Here is a 21,590-nt window from a genome sequence, read left to right on the forward strand (position 1 = left end):
TCACTGAGCGAACACTGAAGGGCAGCACCGATTTGGGGGGTGGGGGCAGCCCCAAACCCCAAACCCCATACAGATTCCAGCATGCTCACAGAGGCCTCTACTCTCTCCCACACCATCTCTGGCATCTCCTCTCCTGGGCGGCCGCAACAGTTGACTCCGTGGCGTGAGGGCCTGGTCTGTGCAACAGCTGAGGCAATGCAGCTCCCCGCTGTTGGTTTTGCCACTGAGCAAGTGCAGCATTCTACATATCCAATGTCGATCAAGGTATCGTCATCACACTTAAAAGGTCTAAGACAATCATTTGCACCATTTGTTGGACCCTACACCGTTTCCACTCAAAAACGGCACGCCACAAATCCAAGTGAGAACACGGTAGGCAACGAGTCCAGTTCTGTCACTGTGGAGCAGCTTGCTGCTGGGGTGGACTTGAAGTGCTCAAGGTCGTTAATTTCCAGCAGTGTCTTGCGATCCTAACAAGGATATAAAAGGACGAACAATTACACCTTTGGTTGGAGCTGGAGGAGCTGCTGTGTACCCCTATCTTATCCCACTCATTGAAAACTCATCCCCTCTTGTTTTTGATAACCTTGTAATAGAAAAAAATACTGTCAACTTTTTCAGTCCCACTCATAATTTTATATACCTCCCATCAGGAAACCCCTTCGTCTCTTTCACTCCAGGGGATACCAGCCCAGCCAAGGCAATCTCTCCCCAGAACTAAAGTCTTCCAATCCAGGCAAACTCCTGTAGAATCTCCTCTGCATTGTCTCCAATGCAACCACGTATGTTGTGGCGGCCAGAACAACACAAAACCCTCCCAAGTGCGGCCTTAATACTGCACATAATGTCCCAACTTTTATACAGTATTCTGTCACCCGAGCCAATGAAGGCAAGCATGCTTTATGCCTTCTGCACTACCTTATCAAGCTGTGTTGCCTCTGTCACATAGAACATAAAACAGCACAGTACAGGCCATTCTGCCCACTAAGTCATGCTGAACCAGCTAAAAGGCAAATCAAAAACACCCAAACATTAATCCCTCCTACTACACCACATCCATATCCAACCATCCATGCACCTATCCAAATGTCTCTTAAAAGCCTCTAATGTATTTGCCTCTACCACCATACCAGGCAGCGCATTCCAGGTGTCCACTACTGTCTGAGTAAAAAAAACCTGCCCCTCACATTCCCCTTGAACCTACTGCCTTTCACCTTCAATGCATGCCTTCTGGTATTAGACCTTTCAACCCTGGGAAACAGACACTCTCTGGCCACTCTGTCTATGCCTGTCATAATCTTGTAAACCTCTATCAGATCTCCTCTCAGTCTCTGATACTTCAGATAAAACAGCCCAAGTTTATTCAGCCTCTTGTGATAGCACATGACCTCTGAACCAGGCAGCATCCTGGCAAACCTCTTCTGCACCCTCTCCAAAGCCTCAACATCCTTCCTATAGTGGGGCAACCAGAACTGTATGCAATAGTCCAGATGTGGCCCAGCAGAGTTTTATAAAGTTGCTACATAACCTCTTGGCTTTTGAACTCAATACCTTGACTAATAAAAGCAAGCATTCCATACGCCTTCTTAACCACCTTTTTGACCTGTGGAACCACTTCAGGGAGTTGTGAACTTGGATCCCAGGGTTTCTCTGCTCAGCAGCACTGTTGAGGATCTTGCTTTTAACACTGTACTGTCTCCTTGCATTTGCCCTACCAAGGTGTAACACTTCATATTTATCTGGGTTAAACAACATCTGTCATTTCTCTGCCCATATCTGCAACTGATCTGTATCGCGCTGTATTCTTTGCCAGTGTGCTACACTATCCACAACTCCACCAACCTTGGTATCATCTGCAAACTTACTAACCAACCCATCTACATTTTCATCTGGGTCATTTATATACATACAAACAGCAGAGCCCCACTAATTACAGACCTACAGCTCAAATAAGTTCCTTCAGCCACTAGCCTCCAACGTACCCAAGACGCCTTCAAGGAGTGGTGCCTTGGGAAGGCGATGTCCAGTATTAAGGACCCCCATCACCCAGGGTGTGCCCTCTTCTCATTGTTACTGACAAGAAGGAGGTACAGAAGCCTGAAAGCACACACTCTGTTTCAGGAACAGTTTTCTCCCCTCTACCATATGGTTCCTAAATGGACATTTGAGCCCACGAACACTACCTCACTTTTTTTACATTTAATATTTCTGTTTTGCACTATATTTGATCAATTCAGTATACACATATATACCACTTACTATAATAGATTTATTTATTTTGTTTTCTATATTATCATGTACTGCATTGAACTGCTGCAGTTAAGCTGACAAATTTCATGACACATGCTGGTGATAATAAACCTGATTCTGATTGTTCTATGCACAAGCCAGTTCTAAATCCAAGCAGCCAATTCACCGCAGTCCCCGTGCATCTTAATCCTCTGGATTAGCCTCCCATGAGGAACTTCGTCAAATGCCTTACTAAAATCCATGTAGGCAACATCCACTGCCCTGCTGTCATCAGTCTCTTTAGTCACCTTGTCAAAAAAAACTCAATCAAGTTGGTAAAGCACGACCTGTCATGCACACTACCCTTTAAGGCCTTATATTTCACCATTTAATCAGCCCTTGTCATCATGCTATGAGGGGGAAGTATGCTGAGCTGGCGATATTGTTCTCATCAGGACACACCACGAGGTTCTGTAGGGAATGTCCCTCCTCGTGGCAGCATCTACAAGAGTTATTTCCAATCTTAATCTAAATTTTTATAGAGTTACATTGAGTGTTTGTGACTATCCTAAAGGAATATTCACTTACTACTTGGTGTACTATTGCAAACCTGTAACTGATGATCTGTTTCTCTGCTTTGTGACAGAAACCTGCCTTTAGCTATCGCTATTTCAATGCCTATTGTAACAGTTATCTACCTTCTGACAAACGTGGCTTACTACACAGTCCTGGACATTCCCACCATCCTCCACAGTGATGCTGTGGCTGTGGTAAGTCTTTGTACAGATTTGTTAAAACAAGCTGAATCAATTGCCTGATTGTGGTGACACTGATTTTGGTTGTCTGCTAATGCACTGGATTCCTTAAGCTGGGATTCAGGTCTACAGCAATAGTTATGATTTACAAAATATGGTATGATGAGGTGGAACCTTCTGTGATCCTTCAGTGAAGTAACTTGTCCTAACCCCAATGAAACCAATCTCCCTGTGGGGTTGTGCTGGAATGGTTTGGTCATTCAATCACCTCACGAAACTTCAACTGAGCAAAACGCTCAGCAATGTAGCCAGTTAGAGGGGTTGAAATGTGTCTATTTCAACACTGGGAGTATTAGGAATAAAGGGGATGAACTTAGAGCATGGATCAGTACTTGGAACTACAATGTTGTGGCCATTACTGAAACTTGGCTGAAGGAAGGGCAGGATTGGCTGATGTAGGTACTGGGGTTTAGGTGTTTTAAAAGGAATAGGATGGGAGGTAGAAAAGAGGGGGGAGTAGCATTACTGGTCAGGGATAGTATCACGGCTATAGAAAGGGAGGACGCTGCAGAGGGAGTGTCCACTGAGTCAGTGTGGGTGGAAGTCAGAAATAGGAAGGGATCAATCACTGTGCTGGGAGTAGTCTATAGGCCCCCAAATAGCCCTCGGGACGCCGAGGAGCAGATAAGCAGGCAGATTTTAGAATGGTGCAGGAAATACAGGGTTGTAGTTATGGTTGATTTCAACTTCCCTCATATTGACTGGTACCTCCTGACTGCAAGGGGGATAGATGGGGGTGAATTTGTCAAGTGTGTTCAAGAAGGATTCCTGACAAAGTATGCGGACCGGCCGACGAGAGGAGAGGCCATACTGGATCTAGTTCTGGGTAATGAACCTGGTCAGGTAGCAGAACTCTTGGTGGGGGAGCATTTTGGTGAGAGTGACCACAACTCCCTTAGCTTCAGCATAGCTATGGAAAAGGATAAAAACAGACAAAATGGGAAAGTGCTTAACTGGGGAAGGGCTAACTATGAAGGGATGAGGCAGGTACTAGCGAGAATAAATTGGAAACAGATGTTCAAGGGTGAAAGCACAGAAGTAATGTGGAGGAAGTTTAGGGATGACTTGTGCTGGGTTCAGGATAGGTTTGTCCCACTGAGACAAGGAAAAAATGGTAGGAAAAGGGAACCATGGCTGACGAAACACGTGAGGCAACTCGTCAAGAGGAAGAAGGAAACATATGTTAGTTTTAAGAAGCAGGAAGGGCTCATGAGAAATATAGGGTAGCCAGGAAGGAGCTTAAGAAAGGACTTGGGAGAGCTCGAAGCGGGCATGAGAAGGCCTTGGCATGTAGGATTAAGAAGAACCCCAAGGTGTTCTATGCGTATGTGAAGAACAAGGATCACAAGAATGAAGGTGGGGCTGTGAAAGGATAAAGAAGGCAACATGTGCCTGGAGGCAGAGGAGGTTGGGGAGGTCCTAAATGAATACTTTGCTTCAGTATTCACAAGTGAAAAGGACCTTGATCAGGGTGAGGTTGAAATAGAACAAGCCTGTGTGCTGGACAATGTGGAGATTAAGGAAGAAGAAATGTTGGATCATCTTAAAAACATCAAGATTGATAAGTCCCCAGGGCCGGATGTGATATACCCCAGGTTGCTGTGAGAAGTGAGAGAAGAGATCGCTGGAGCAGTAGCTATGATCTTTGAATCCTCTTAGGCTGCAGGAGAGGAGCTGGAGGACTGGAGAATGACAAATGTAGTTCCCTTGTTTAAAAAAGGTAATAGGGAGAATCCTGGGAACTATAGACCGGGGAGTCTTACGTCAGTGGTCTGCAAACTATTGGAAAGGATTTTTAAGGACAGGATCTACAAGCACTTGGAGAAGTACAATCTACTCAAGGATAGTCAACATGGCTTTGTGAAGGGAAGGTCATGCCTCAGGAGCCTAATTGAGTTTTTTGAAGAGGCAACAAAAGAAATTGATGAGGGTAGGGCAGTAGATGTGGTCTACATGGACTTTAGCAAGGCATTTGACAAGGTCCCCTACGAGAGACTCATCCAGAAAGTCATGGGGAATGGGATCAGTGGAACCTTGGCTGTTTGGATAAAAAATTGGCTTCAAGGAAGAAAGCAGAGGGTAGTAGTGGAAGGAAAGTATTCTGCCTGGAGGTCGGTGACTAGTGGAGTGCCGCAAGGATCTATCCTGGGACCCCTGCTCTTTGTGATTTTTATAAATGACCTGGATGAAGAGACGGAAGGATGGGTGAGTAAGTTTGCGGATGACACCTAGATTGGAGGAGTTGAGGATGGAGCTGTAGGTTGTTGAAGGTTACAAGAGGATATAGACAGGATGCAGAGTTGGGCAGAAAAGTGGCAGATGGAGTTCAATCTGGATAAGTGTGAGGTGATGCATTTTGGAAGGACAAACCAGAAGGCTGAGTACAGGGTTAATGGTCGGTTACTTAAGAGTGTGGATGAACAGAGGGACATTGGGGTTCAAATCCATACATCCCTCAAGGTCGCTGCACAGGTTGATAGGATAGCTAAGAAGGCCTATGGGATGCTAGGCTTCATTAGTAGGGGGATTGAGTTCAAGAGTAGAGAGGTCATGTTGCAACTCTACAAATCTCTGGTGAGACCACACTTAGAATATTGTGTTCAGTTCTGGTCACCTCATTATAGGAAGGATGTGGAAGCTATGGAGAGGGTGCAGAGGAGATTCACCAGGATGTTGCCTGGATTGGAAAACAAGTTTTATGAGGCAAGGTTACCACAGCTGGGACTTTTCTCTTTGGAGCGTAGAGGGATGGGAGGGGACTTGATAGAGGTCTACAAGATTATGAGAGGCCTAGATAGGGTGGATAGCCAGTACCTGTTTCCCAGGGCACGAATAGCAAACACCAGAGGGCATATGTACGAAGTTAAGGGAGGGAAGTTTAGGGGAGACATCAGGGGTAAGTTTTTTTTTACACAGAGGGTTGTGGGTGCCTGGAATGACTTGCCAGGGATGGTGGTGGAGGCTAAAACATTAGGGGTATTTAAGAGCCTCTTGGACAGGCACATGGATGAAAGAAAAATAGAGGGTTACGGGGTAGCGTGGGTTTAGTACGTTTTTTTTAAGGAATATATGGGTCGGCACAACATCGAGGGCCAAAGGGCCTGTACTGTGCTGTAGTATTCTAGTGTCTAGTGTCTAGGCCTTTGTCAATGAACAATGAGCCACCTGGTAGCTCTTAGGAGGTCATTGTCCTGAAGGCTGAGGCTGAGGTCAGATGGGGTCAATGGAGGCTATTGTGGTGGGTATTACTGGTAGTGTGCCAGAGAGGAGAATTGGAGGAATCACAGGTCAATAGATTTATGAAGGGGACCAGCAGTGATCGGTGACTGAGAAAAGATGGTGTTAAGGTGACTTGGAAACTGGTTGTGTAGGGGTGAGTAATTTCAGTGGAGTAACATACCCCAAGGATGTAAGTGCTAAGCTGCAGACTTCCCAGTGGGGTGAGCACAACTCCTGCCTAACAACCGTATCTCTAAGGGCACTAAATATTGGCTACACAGGGAATGGTGTCAGCCTGTGTCTCCCTCATTGGGAATTCAGTTGGGGGATGTGCTTGTGACAACGGGAAGTAGCATGTTGAATTTCCTGAACAGTGCTGAACGGTTCGTTCATAAAAAAAAGTCAATCGGAAAAAAAGTGCGGCAGAATTTTCCAGACCCTGCTGAGAATAGATTTGTGTTTCTTTGGGAAAAAGATTGAAGGGCGTAAAGGATGGTTTGGATGGAGCTTTTACCTCTGTGTACACTTGTGTCTTTGTGTTTAGTGACACATTGTTACAGTGAAGCAGGTTCATGCATTTGGTAAGTGAGACAGAAGACACTGATAGGCACATTAACCATTTACTTACAAACAGTAAAACATTCGACCAAGCCACCCAAAGTTACAAAAACAACATGACTAAACACTCAGCAACACTTCAAACTCAACAGGTACTACATACATTAGGTCTCCCCAAGTTACACAGCTACAGAAATAAACTTTCAACAAACAGATACTTGGCCAAGTGTGCATGTGGGCCCTCCTATATCTGCAGCAGTTTCTCAATGGTTCTTGGCAGCACCGGTCGCAACCTCAGTGTGAAGATGAGCCCCTGGAGACAAAGGGAAGCCTGCGAGTCTCTCACACGTGCCATTCTTATTCCTCTGAGGCACCTGGAACTGTGGCGAGCAAGGCAGCCAATGGGAAAGAGCTGCTGCATCCCTTGAAAGGGTCCGTCAATAACTGACCAGCAAGTAAACTAACTCTTCACATTGCATACATACGGTTCTTCACTGAACACTTGCCAGTATTCCTATCAGTAACCTCTCAAAATGGTATCATTCCCAAGTTCATTATGAATCTTCAATGTAGCTTAAAGGCAGCTTGACTCATTGTTCTTTTAATGGTTTATTGTTCAAGTACCATACAAACACTGATGCACTATCCTCTTTAACACACAGTTCCTTCAACCTGTAAACATTACTCACGTACACTGTTCTTGTTAACCTTGTTAGGCACCACCTACTCTGACAATCACTTGGAAAAGTCTGTTTCCATGGGGACAGATGGTTCCTTTGACTTAAGTACACTTGTATGTAATACTAAAATCATGACCATGACAATGGACTGGTGTTAATCATGTGTGTCCTGTAAGACTGTAAATTAGTTGATTTAGGAAATTCGTCTATTGTCATCTCAAATAAATGTAATTGTTTGCTGTGCAACCTTGATCACAAAATCAATACAGAACTGTTCCGAGTTTGCAGCAATTTGAAAGGTAGTGCTCACTCGTTGTCGGGGTTGCAGGGTCCAATTCAAACAGCACAATATGGTTGTTCCCTGTCATGTTGTTTCAATTGAATAACCATTTGTGAAAATTGTTCTGATTCTCTCTTCTCTTCCCTCTCATCTGCAAATTAACACTTTTTTTAGTAGTTCCAGATTTTGGATTTTTTTTTCTGTAATTAACAGAACTGAAAGCAATTACGTTACCCAGTCAGCCTTAATTTTTACCCTATGACAGATATCCTGTTTCTTCTGTATAAACCTTCAAATACATCTGTATTCTCAGTTTTCCTGTTCTATCATTAATATGTTAACCCTATTTATCTCTCTCTACAAACCCACAGACAACTTCCAGCTTTTTCTGGTTTTGTTTCAAGTTTCCAGCGTCTGCAGTTTTTTTTGTCCAGCTTCATCAGTTTCTCCTCACAACTGTAACTTTACGTGAATTAAGGCAGTGGGGCTACTTACCCATAGCTGGGGATCTGGTTCATGAGAGCCAGGGCGTGTCCACACACCGGTGGGCCTGCGATCTATGTGTGCAGAGACCAGACCTCCTCCCCGTCCTCTGTAGTTCAGCCTGAGTCCGAAAGGAGTTCAGTTTCTGTGTGTCGCCAGTGAAGAAGCACCACATGAGGCTTGTTGTTGGAGTGGCTATGTACTAGCAGGGAGAGACTACACATTCAGCTCTCCTTTTTGCAAGACTTCTAGCCAGTGGTGGAAGCTGAAAGTGAGAGCAGCAAGCACTACCCATTACACCAGGGGTCCCCAACCTTTTTTGCATGCGGACTGGTTTAATATTGACAATATTCTTGCGGACCGGCCGACGGGGTGCCGGGGGGGGGGGGTGTTCAAGCAGGGTTAAACCCACCTCAGCATGTCTTTTACAGTTAAGGTTGTCAACTTTCTCACTCCCAAATAAGGGACAAAAGTAGCAGTCAAATACGGGACACTTGTGTTTACCCCGAGAAAGACTACCATGACCATGAAGCCTCGGGCGGGCACCTGTGTGCGCATGCACGTACGTGCCAATTTTTTTTCCACAAATCAGTTTTGGCTTAATCTTCCTGACTACACTGTGCATACATTATTTCTACTTTATATAAGCTGTGTATTTATCATACCATTCCTGCTTTTACTATATGTTAGTGTTATTTTAGATTTTATGTGCTATTTGGTAGGTTATTTTTTGGGTCTGGTTACGCTCAAAAAATTTTTCCCATATAAATTAATGGTAATTGCTTCTTTGCTTTATGCCATTTTGGCACAAAAGGTTTCATAGGAACGCTCTACCTTAGTGGGAGAAATACGGGATAAGGGCGATCCCGTATGGGACAAACTAATTTAGCCCAATATACAGGATGTCTCGGCAAATACGGGACAGTTGGCAACCCTATGTTCAAGTTCAACAGTGCGTGACAGGGAATGAGGAAAGGTGCAGCTGACTCGTGTCGTTTCCTCGCGGCCTGGTAGCACATGCTTTGCAGCCCAGTGGTTGGGGACCACTACACTACACTACCACACTAGACGCATCACAACATCACAACAACTATTTTAACACCAAGGAATATATGCAGTGGCTCATTTAGATTGGAAACACGTTAAAGTTTCTTGTATTAACATACAAAATGCAAAGTATTATTAATCATCATCTGCTGATAACTTTCCAACACTAACTGTATACCACATCGTACTTAAGATATCATAAATACCATTGTTTCTTTGAAGTATTTAGGGCTCTTCTGTCAGAAACATGGCTATGATAGAGGTGAGGGTTTGCAAGTACTTCAACTATAGTTTAAAGCTTTAAAAGGTTTATTTGTCGCATGTACACTGAAGCATCAAAACATACAGTGAAATGCATCGTTTGTGTCCTGAATGTACTGGACTGGGGGCAAGTGTCACCAGGCTTCGGGTGCCTACGTAGCATGCCCACAGCATACCAACCCATACAGTCTTTGGAATGCGGGAGAAAACTGAAGAAGCTGGAGGAAACCCATGTGGTCACGGGGAGAACGTACAAACTCCTTACAGACAACGGTGGTAACTGAACCCTGATCCCTTGCACTGTAATAACATTATGCTAGCCACTATGCTACTTGGAGTACCTGTGGATTTTATAGAATCTCTTCAGGTTATCAGGTGATAGATACAATATTTCTGATTTCTGATTCTGTTGTTCATTAAACTGCCCAAAGCTGGAGTCCGGTTTGTTTTTTTATTTTAATTATCTTTTGGGATCAGCGTGACCCGGGCAAGGCCAGCGTTTTATTGCCTCTTCCTAATTGCTCTTTAGAAGGTAGTGATGAGCTACTTTCTGGAACTGTTGCAGAACTTCTGGTGAAAGTGCTCCAGCAATGTTAGACCCAGCAACAACAGAAATGTATGGCTGGATCTTCAAGTCACAACATTGGTCAACCTGATGTGGTACTTTATTTTCATCCTTAATGTTTTCCTTGTCTTTAATAGTGGTAGAGGACGTGTTTGGGGGATATTTTTGGAGATAAACAGTTAATGGACCCACTGTCCTGCAGGACTGACAATCAGGGTTCAACCCTGACCTCAGGTGTTGTCTGCGTGGAGTTTATGTTCGTTCTGCCTGAGCTAAGTGCCACTAGTGAGTTGAATTGGATGGGGGTGGGGACATTACGTAAATTGATGGAAATTTGAGGAGAATAAGAAATAACATTCATGTAGGAAGATAGTTTAATGGGTGGGAGGTGGCGGATGGTCAGAACAGGCCTAGTGAGCCGAAGAGCCTGTTTCCCTTTTGTACTTCTTTCTAACTGAGGTGATGCACACTACCATCACTGGAGGGGGTAAATGTTTAGGGTGGTGATAAGGTGCCAATCATGTTGGTGGTTTTTCCTTGGATAGTTTCAGGCTTCTTGTGAGTTGTTGGAGTTGTTGATGGAGTAGGCTGTACTCCATCGCCTATTGGACTTGTGGCTTGTAGATAGTGAAATAACCGTAAGGATTTATCATGAGGATGCAACTGAATCAGCTCATTATCTTGGTGTGTGGTTGTGTGGGTGGGGGTGAAGATAGCAAGAGGGTTTCTGTTTTCCAGTTATATTATTCATCAGCGAATGTACCCAGTCTGTTAACAGGTAAGAACCTGAGGTGGGACCTTGTCTTTAATCACCTTTGGTTTGTGAGGGTCAGTCTTGCACTGTGACACAAAGTCCCATTCAGTCACTTCCAGAAGTTATTTTTCCTCTCCGAGCTGAGAATAGCCGAAGTTGCATAAGTTGCCATAAAGAGATTCAACTATTTTTTCTGGTATTCAGCTGTATAGAGTGTCATTGTGGCATCGTGGTTTGCACAATGCTCTACAGTGCAGGCGACCCGGCTTCAATTTCCACCACCGTCTGTAGGGAGTTTGTGCATCTCCCCGTGACCGTGTGGGTTTCCTCCAGGTGCTCCGGTTTCCTCCCACAGTCCAAAGACATACTGTTTAGTAGGTTAATTGGTCGTTGTAAATTGTTCCGTGATTAGGCTCAGATTAAAATTGAGGAATTGCTCAGCAGCGTGGCTGGAAATGCGAAAGGGCCCGATCCGTGCTGTATCTCAATAAATAAATAAAAGTTAAGGATTTATATAATGCTTAGTGGTCATCAGGAACCATATTAAAATAACCTCAGCAGAAGTACTTTATTTTCTGTCTATTAAGTATTAAGTTTTTGCAAACAAGTTGAAATTTAGACGTGACTACTGTATGTTTCTTTAGACTTTTGCAGAGATTGTTTTGGGTTACGTGAAGTGGCTCATACCATTGTCCGTGGCAATATCCTGTTACGGTGGCCTTAACTCATCAATCATTGCAGCGTCCCGGTAAGTCTGAGGTGTGTGGAAGTAAGCGAGGATGGTGGGTGAAGGAATGCAAATTGCTTAACTTAACTCATTGAGAAGCACGGCTTGCTCTTTAATAAGCTGGAGACTGACCCTGTGGAAGGAAAAGGAGATACTTGTACATCATGCATTTTAAGACATTTGGGTGGACAAAGTTACTTTGTAGATAACAAAATGCTTTTGAGGTATTGTCTCTTGTAACTTGGGAATGGTGTCATCCTGTTTGCACAGAGCATTGATGGTGTGTTGAGTGTCGGATGCTGAGGTGTTATTTACTACGTGGTGTGCGAACGACCTTCACAGTACATTCTGAGTTACCATGCATCAGTAACTGAAAAGCAAAAACAAAACTGTAGATGCTGAAGTAAAAATGTTAAATGTTGGGGAAACTCAGCAGGTGTGATGGTATCTGTGGAGAGAGAAACAGTGAAATGTTTCAGGAACCCCTTTTCAAACTCTGAAGATGATTTGATAAGAAACAGTAACTGTTGAGAATGAATAGTTGTTTTCAAGTTATAACTTTTCTCAGCAGGATATCTTGGTGTGTCATTTTTCATAATTTGTGCTCATCAAATTTCAAATGAAAATTCATGGTTTTTATCATTTTGATGAAATACATTGTGCAACTCCATTTATTTGCTCTGTGGGTGTGGCTAACTCGTTGACTATCTCCAGCAATTTTTTTAAAAATTTCACATTTGTAGCAGCAATATTTTGCATTATTTATTAAAGTTTCCTGTGTGCGTAAGTTAAAATGCATAATAAATTGTTAAATTTATGGTGATAATAAATTAATGGTGCTTTCTCTTTCCTTCCACTGCTCACCATCCTATTGCAAAATGTTTTCACCATAAAGTTCAAAGTAAATTTTATTGTCAAAGTATATACATGTCACAGTATACAACCCTGATATTTATTTTCTGGTGGGTAAATCCATAATAGAATAATGACTATAATAGAATCAATGAAAGACCACACCAGCTTAGAAGTTCAACCAGTGTGCAAAAGACGACAAACTGCAAATACATAAAGAAATATTAATAATAAGTAAATAGTAATAAATACCAAGAACATGAGATGGGTCCTTGAAAGTGAATTGGAGTAGATCCAAGGGGCTTCTCAGAAAGGAGTTGATAGATGTTCTAGAAATTTGATTACATAGGGCTATTTGTTTCAATGTTACAAGATTAACTGTATGCTGTGTACTTAGTAAAACTTTGTTATGACCATTTCTGCATTGGTTTAAGTCACTGGAAATTCAGTAAGACATTTCCTGCAGTAGTCACAAATCAGAGATGATTTCAGTATCAGACCTGCATTAAATGACTTCATGAGGAATTCTGCAGATGCTGGAAATTCAAGCAACACACATCAAAGTTGCTGGTGAATGCAGCAGGTCAGGCAGCACCTCTAGGAAGAGGTACAGTCGACGTTTTAGGCCGAGACTCTAGATGCTGCCTGACCTGCTGTGTTCACCAGCAAATTTGATGTGTGTTGCATCAAATGACTTCATTCTCCTTTCAGTGCTGTATTTTGAGAGTTGTAGAGGAAGTAGGACCTACGTTTCAGTGGTTCTCTAAAAGCTCTGTGCCTGACGTGATCCACATCAAATTAAGTTCCATATTAGTCTTGCGTCATTTGGGACGCCCCCTCCTACCTCTCCAGTCTTCTGCTTTCCTGATTGGCCCCAACCCTTGAAATGACTCCGATACTCTGTTGTCCCTAGGATTCCCCAATCTCTATTCTTGATTGCCCAAGATTACCTATTACCCCCAAGCTTTCCCAATCTTCTGATCAACAATTTGGCCCGATCCTCTCCTCCCTGAGCCTCAGTACCTCAGTCTGGATGATGCATTTTCCTTCCTGCTCAGTAGAGCGCTAAAAGAGAAAGTATGACACGTGATGGGGAAATTCTGCTGAAACTTGCAGCTCTGGACCCATGGGTGAAATGGCCATTTGCCATGGAACTAACAGAGCTGTAGCCAGACTCAATTCTGACTTCCAGTGGTTTCTGTGTGAAGTTTGCATATTCGCCTGTGACCACATGAATTTCCTCCAGGAGCTCCAATTTCCTCCCACTTCCCAAAATATTCAGTTTGCTAAGTTAATTAATCACGGTACGTACACTCAGTAGCCACTTTCATAGATAAACCCGTACACCTGCTTGTTCATGCAAATATCTAATCAGCTTATCATGTGGCAGCAACTCAGAGCATAAAGCATGCAGCCATGGTCAAGAGGTTCGTTCACTTGTTCAGACCAAACATCAGAATGGGGAAGGTAGGTGATAAAAGTGACTTTGACCGTGGAATGATTGTCGGTGTCAGGTAGAGTGGTTTGAGCGTGTGAGAAACTGCAGGTCTCCTGAGATTTTCATGCGTATCATTCTCTGGTTGTTTCAGAGAATGATGCGAGGAAGAAACAGCATTCAGTGAGTGGCAGTTCAGTGGGTAAAGTGCCTTGTTAATGAGAGCGGTCAGAGGAGAATGGCCATTACAATAGTGGTGTGCAGAGAAGATTTTCTGAATGCACAACATGTTGAAACTTGAAGTGGATGGCCTGCAGCAGCAGAAGACCATGAAGATAGACTCAGTGGCCGCTTTATTAGTTGGAAGAGGTACCTGCTAGCATACCGAAAAGTTCAGGCTCGTATATGATGGTTACATGAATATGTATATAGGATTTGACTAATTTTGCTGTGGAACTATAAATGGAAGTAGAAAACCTAGAGTAAAATGTATTCAGTAAAGCAGCTATAATATAAACATAATGCTGGAAATATTCAGAAGGCCAGGCAGCTTTTGTGGAGAGTGAAATTGCTTCTTGTTTCTGATGTTGATGTTGATTGACTACTAAGGTGTTGAGTAATTGTGACCCTGGACTTTTCCTTCTCGCCCATCTCCTGAGGTAATTTTACCATCCAGTGAGAGAGAACTTCAATATCACAAGGGCAATCTGGATTTAAGTTCAAGCTCTGAAGTAGAATTCTGCTGTTATAGCTCACTGTGCCATGCATTTTTACCCATGTTTATTTCTGTTCGGAAACATTTATTATGCCGTATGTTAAGTAAGTTCAGAGACAGAGGCTGACTGTACCTTGGACACCACTTGCATGGTTGCGCTGCGACTATCTGCTTCGTTGCTTTTCCAGATGTCTCATTCAGTGCTTAATGTTACAATGTGAGTTTCACTAAACAAGGCACAATTGGCTAATGAGCTGAAGACAGAGCAGTGATTATTCTCCATCTGTTGCCAGTCTAATCAAATAAATTGGACTTCCTTTTGATGTGAAAGGAACAGGAAATGAATGCTAAAAAAAATCTGGACAAGTGCTCTCTGGTGGCTGACTTCATTACCAGACGTATTTTTGATGCTAGAATTAACTTGAAGAATTTCAAACAATAATATTCAAATTGTTAGGATAATGCAAACACTTATATTTAAAGTGAATCAGTGGTGCACACAATTGCATTTTCTTTAATTTTATCAAAACTGAGAGAGAGTGAGATGCTGTTTAAGGCCTGAAAGTCCGTAGTTGTAGTCATTAATAGTGAGAGAGCGACAGTAGGAGAAGAGAAGAAACCAGTTTTCTTGGAAGGTTGTCAGTGGATGAAGAAGGGTGAATTTAAGGCAGATCATAATCACAGAGTTGAAAACAATTATATACTTTATACTTTATTGTCGTCTAACAATTGGTACTAGAACGTACAATCATCACAGCGATATTCTGCACTTCACACTCTCTGGATTACAAATATTAAATAGTAAAAATAGTTAAAATTAGTAAATGTTAAAAATTTAAATTATAAATCATAAATAGAAAATACAAAAATAGGAAGTAAGGTAGTACAAAAAAACCGAGAGGCAGGTCCGGATATTTGGAGGGTACGGCCCAGATCCGTTTGAGTACAGGAGTCGATTAGTTTTGCAGAATGCCTAGACGTCCTGATTTTGCTCTTACTACGTTCCCTGTCTGGATCAGATGGCTAGGTATGATACCTGTCCTATCATCTTGTGATTTGTGACAGCTGTTACATGGGTCACTGATCTTCAGTTAAGGTTTAAAGCTCTTCTAATAATGTGCTATTGGACTAGTTGCCTATAGTTTGGCACCTGAATCACCAGCTATTTTCCAAGCTGTGACTGAGGATCTGGTTCCTGCACTCCCCTTCCACGCATTAGGGCCCTGGTTCCCATGTTCCATTTCCACGCATTGAGTCTGGATTCCTATTCTCTCTTTTGAAGTTGTCTCACTCACTGGATACCGTCTTTTTTAAAAAGTCAATTAGAATTGCTTTGAATAAGTTGCCCACACACACCGCTGGTCCTGAAGCCCTGAGCATGGCTGATTATTGGAGTTTTACTGTATTGAAAATTCCCCTCTAGGTGTGGACAGGTGATACATCGTGCTTTTTATGTATTTGAGAAATACAGATCTTGTTACTGCAGCTGGATGTGTAGCAAGCATTTCCTCTTCCTGAACGTGCAATGCTGATTGAGCGTATCGAAGCGACTGAACCTGCTGTTTGGGTGCAATTTAGGTGTCGGAGTAAATTGAAAAGGTGCGGGTGTGGAGGTCCAAGGCAAGGAGGGATGAGCCGGTTCAGCTCCCTGCTCTGCTCTGCGCTGAATTTAAGTGTCTGCGGACAGACTGTTGTGGACCTCTGTTCAGAATGCTTGTGTTTATTGTTTGCATTTTTTTTTCCCCCTCTGTGCACATTGGGTGTTTGATGGTCTTTTAATGAGTTCTTTCGAGTGTCTTTGTTTCGTAGCTGCCTGGTAGGAGATGAATCTCAAGCTTGTATAATGTATGCATTCTTTGATAATAAATGTACTTTGAACTTTGAACAAAACTCCAGTGGCATTTCCAGAACAATATTATTGCTGAGCTAAACTTTCTGCATTTGGTTTCTTTCCAGTATGTTAAGTAGATTAATTGTGAGGAAGTTTGAACAACTGGTAAAACATTGTTACCCATTTCCAATCATTATGTTCCAGGCTTTACTTTGTTGCTTCAAGGGAAGGTCACCTACCAAATGTTCTGTGCATGGTCCATGTTTTTAGATGCACCCCCATCCCAGCCTTGTGCTTTAATGTAAGTACACTCTATGAAATGAATGTTCTCATACTTTATCAACATTAAGTGGATTAGTGGAGCTTGTTGGGAGACTTGCATCTATTTAGTGTGGTGATGGTGATGAACAGAAAGAAAGTGTTGGTGAGTTTTGCTGGTTGGTCTCCTAATCCTCGTTTTACAAACATTTGGACAAGGGAATAGAAGCAGCTTCTTTGTTGTCCACAAACATACTGATGCAAGGTAATCTTGCAGCACAGAAGTCCCGAGGTTTAAAAAATGGAATGCTTCAATTTTGTTATCATTGCGAATAAAACTAATTATTCAGCTTTAGTTTTCCCTTTAATTCCCTTCCACTTCCCCACTCTCACCATCTTATGTCACATTCTGATGAGGAAAGTTAGAGATGAAAGCCATGCAGATGCAGAGTCATCTCAGTTTGTATTTGATCCGTGATGTATTACTGATATAGCCAGAGAAAATCTGTGACATAGATACGATGGGTAGTGGAAAGGGCTATTCAACATTTGGTAGATTTTGGGGTTTTGGTTAAAATATTTCATACTTGTGATGCTTTTCAAATTGATGGCATTCAGTAGTATAATATAATGTTGGTCTCTCTTTATCCAGTTTTGTAATAATTTCCCTAATTTTTCACTGAATGTAACTGTGCTCTGGAACGCTGTCAGAGTCCCAAATGATGCAGCCACAGTCTTTGATAAACTCGTTCTCCTTTCTGTAACGGAATGGTATCTTTGCTCATTACTTCCTCCTGACCCCATTACCAACTGGGAAAATTTATTAGTTAAAACACAATTTCTACAAACTTCCATGTGGAGTATTCTAGCAAGTTTACCGTCACATTCTCAGGTAAACCTGCAAGTACAAAGATACCTCTGTTGATCTGGTATTTTAGCTTCAAATATATGATGGCTGTTATTTTTTTTAAGTGGCCTGGAAGTGGCACAATCGATTTATCTGCTTTGCAAATGAATTGGATCTCAAAATAATTGATGGGATCCTTTGCATGTCTGTCCCAGAAATTTCACCTGCGTTCTCTTGAACTCATTTGCTCAAAATGTCCATTATGGATCTGAGACCCACAGTGTCATTAAGTCGTACAGCATAGCAACAGGGCCTTCAACCAAACTTGTCCACACCAACCAAAGTGCCCAACAAAGCTAGTTCCATTTGCCTGTTTTTGACTCAATCTTTCGAAACCTTCCTTATCCATCTACTTGCGCAGCTGTCTTTTGTACCAACTTCAGCCACTTCCTGTGACAGCTCATTCCATATGTACCATCTCCTGGGTGGAAAACTTAGCTCTCAAATTCCCACTATATATCTACTCTCTCACTTTAAACCTGTGCTCTTCATGATTTTATACCCAAGTCATCACCTCTCAAGTCTCCTATCCCCTGAGGAAAGAATTCCTAGTCTGTCCAACCTCTGGCTATAATAATAACAGCAATAATAAGTACTTTATTGACCCCAAGTGGGTAACTATTTTGCTCATGTCCTGGCAACATCTTTTTAAATATTTTCTACACTTTGTGCAGTTTAATAAAATTTTTCCTACAACAAGATGAACAAAACTGAACACAGTACATCACCAACATCTTGTACAACTGAAACATAACCTCCCACCTTCTGTACTCAGTATCCTGACTGACAGAGTGCAAAAACCTTTCTTCACCACCCTGTCTGTCTGACTCCATTTTCAGGAATCCATCTACTTGAAATCCAAAGTCCCTCTTCTACACACTCACCAGGGACTTAACATTTACTGTAAATGTCCTACTTTGATTTGACTTTACAACACAGAGCATTTCACAGTGATGTGAATTGAACTCCATTTGCCATTCCTTGACCCATTCACTCAGTTGATCAAAATTCCCTTGTAAATTTTTGATTTTGAATCTACGTCCTATCTATTTTAGTGTCATCTACAAGTTTACTAACTGTACCTTGTATATTCTCACCCAAATCATTGATATTGAGTCTTGCCACTTGTTTTGCCCATTGGTAGTAAAATCATGATTGTCTTGCAGCTAGAGCCTCCTCTGGTATTCAGCTCCATCACTTGATGTCACTCCTCCGCGATACTGCTTCTCCTGATGTTGCAACCTTTCTTTCTTACCAGTAGCCTACCTGTTTTGTTCTAGTGGGGAAGCTGGCTGAAGTATTCGCCTGTATGAACGTCAGTCACGCACAGCTGCTTGGGCATGACAGGATCTGGCTGCCAAATTCCCTGATGCAAAACTTGTGCATGTTTTGAGGCAAAAAAAAATTCCTAGGCTGAAGAATGTAGAATGTCATTAATTTTACAGTAACAGAGTAACAGAAGTTATATTCTGATTGGCCTACTAATACCAAATGGTATACAAATTAGATAACTTGTATACCTCTGCCTACTTTGATCAGTACACTGCACATCAAAAATGCTTATGAGATATGATATAAAACTACTGAAAGTATTTACTATTTTGAAGGAAAAAAGTGAAATGTAATTTAAGTATTGAAGAAGAGTATGTCCTTGGTGCCTTTCTATTGAATGTCAAGTTAAATGTTTATTCTTGTTATTCAGGGAGGAATGGCTTTAATCTATCTCTGCATTGAAGATATTTACACGCTCATCAATTACTTCAGCTTTAACTACTGGCTCTTCATTGGCCTCTCTGTTGCCAGCCAGATTTACCTGAGATGGAAATTCCCAGATCTACCAAGACCAGTGAAGGTAAAATTAGTTAAAATAGACTCACTGAACATGTATTTTGTGTCAGCATAAAATGCTAGAGGAACCCAGTGTGTCAGCCAGCATCTGTGGGAGGAAATGGACAGTTGACATTTCAGGTTCAGGGTCTTCATCTGGACAGATAAAGGGTCTTCACCAGAAACTCCAACTCTCCATTCCCCTCACCGCCCCCCCACCCCCCACGGTGTTAACTGACCCACTGAGTTCTCCCAGCACCTTGTTTGTTGCTCCAGATTCCAGCGTGCACTCTCTTGTGCCTCCATTCTGTTTTGGGTAAACCGTAGCTCATCTAGTGCAGCATTTGTTTGTGGAGGAGAAAACTGTGGGCTCACAATCTGTGTCGAAGATTCTGGTACAGAAGTCCAGGGACTATCCAATGTGACACTGAGAACACATTGGAGGTGGAGGTGCCTGTTGGATGGTACTGAAGACTCTGTTATCTCAAGTGAATTTTGCTGATCGGCCAGCCTGTATTTGTCAATCAGTTGACATCACAACAAATATTGTGGTTGTTTCTGCACGGCTTTTCCTAGGGGTAATAGTAGTAGTAGTTACTGTCTGTTACACCGCTGGCATTTTAGGGCAAAAATGAAGATCCTAAATCTCTGTCTGTACTCGGCCGCCTTCTCTACTGGGTGTGGTTCAGGGTTCTCATTTCTGCCTCGACAGTCTGGTGCCAGGTTGTGTTTGGTCTCTGACGGGAGTTTGCCACATTGAAAATGACTACAGATTTCCCTACATTCAATGGTTCAAATTAATATCAGAGAATATATACAGAATACAACCTGATATTCTTGCTCTTCACAGACATCCATGAAACAAAGAAAAACCCCTCCGAAAATGAATGACACAAAAAAACATTAGCACCCCATATGCACGTGAATAATCAAATGACTGGAAAATGCTTCAATGCAATGATGTCATGAAAACTGATACAAATTTAATTTTTTAATGTACTTTTTGTGTGTGTGTGTTTCTCTTGGAGAAGATTTCCGTGGGAAAGTAGCAAGGATCTGCTCTCAGATGTTCCCATTGTTACTTCTCAAGCATGGATCTGATACCATGTACTAACCCATGTAACTCCCTGGTTACCTTGTAATTAAGCAACAATCTGTGTCACAGCTATTATCAATCTTACATTGTAACTGCAGGAAGAATATAGATTCCCAAAGTACAGTTGGCGTTAAATCATACTTGGCAAATTGATTGAATTTAACAACTGTCTCTCAGTGTTACATTATAAAGGATCCCTGGGATGATCTGTGGAGCTGGTAATGTTTCCCATTTATCAGTTAAGTGTAGGGAAAGTCCAATTTATCACACTCCTGGTGTATTGTTCTGATGAGGCATTTGCTACAGATTATTCAGTGCCACTGTGACAGCTTCTGGTTTAGAGTCAGTGATTCAGTTAAGGATGATGACGTTTGTGCATTAAACAATGGTATTGCTATTGAACGTGCAGGAAAGGGGGCTACTAAAGACTTTCACCCCAGACATTGTGCCCATTATCTTTCACTGTGTGCTGTAAATAAATATTGACATGTCTGGTTGTTATACAAAGGTTGCTGAATGTGAGGGTGGTCTGTTTTCCCACCTGAAGAATTAGTGTTGTAGCTGGGAATCATGTACTTAAAATTCCCACTGCTGACACGATGGGAGACTAGTGATGAAACGTTGTGGTTGTACTGAAAGAGCTTGGCCAGCTCTGGGTCACAGGTATTTATGGAGCAGATTAGATACCTGAAGTCGATGTTGAGTTTATCGTTATGTTGGTAATCCATGCCCTGACACAAGTACATGTATGCACAGGTGCAATGAAAAGCTTATCTGCGTCCATGAGGCATCAGACACTTAACAGTCACAAGGAAAGCAAAAATTAAACATATTGTACAAAATTATATGAGAAAGAGCACAGTCAGGGGTAGTGTGCAGTGAATTAGGTAAAGAATACAATCTGTGGTAATCGTGTGCAACGCAGACAGGAGTCATCACCTTGATCTTAGTTATCATTTGGACTGCCAATAGGCACTTTGATCCTATTCAAAATAGTGATGTTTGTGGAGCATCCTCTTGTCACAAGGAATAAAGCTTGGAGGGGCATTCA

General features: G+C 42.3%; 1 protein-coding gene across 1 annotated transcript in view; it reads left to right on the forward strand.

Moving 5' to 3' along the window:
- The window catches only part of si:dkeyp-120h9.1 (Y+L amino acid transporter 2-like), an 80,730-nt gene that overhangs the window by 46,327 nt on the left and 12,813 nt on the right, over window positions 1-21,590 (forward strand). The window contains exons 5-8 of the mRNA XM_063069929.1: window positions 2,876-2,999; window positions 11,536-11,639; window positions 16,656-16,752; window positions 19,319-19,468. Of these exons, the coding sequence (XP_062925999.1) occupies window positions 2,876-2,999; window positions 11,536-11,639; window positions 16,656-16,752; window positions 19,319-19,468 (475 nt within the window). The remainder of the gene's footprint in view (window positions 1-2,875; window positions 3,000-11,535; window positions 11,640-16,655; window positions 16,753-19,318; window positions 19,469-21,590) is intronic.

This window comes from Mobula hypostoma, chromosome 17 (genome assembly GCF_963921235.1).
Source record: "Mobula hypostoma chromosome 17, sMobHyp1.1, whole genome shotgun sequence".
In the NCBI taxonomy this organism is placed as follows: Eukaryota; Metazoa; Chordata; class Chondrichthyes; order Myliobatiformes; family Myliobatidae; genus Mobula; species Mobula hypostoma.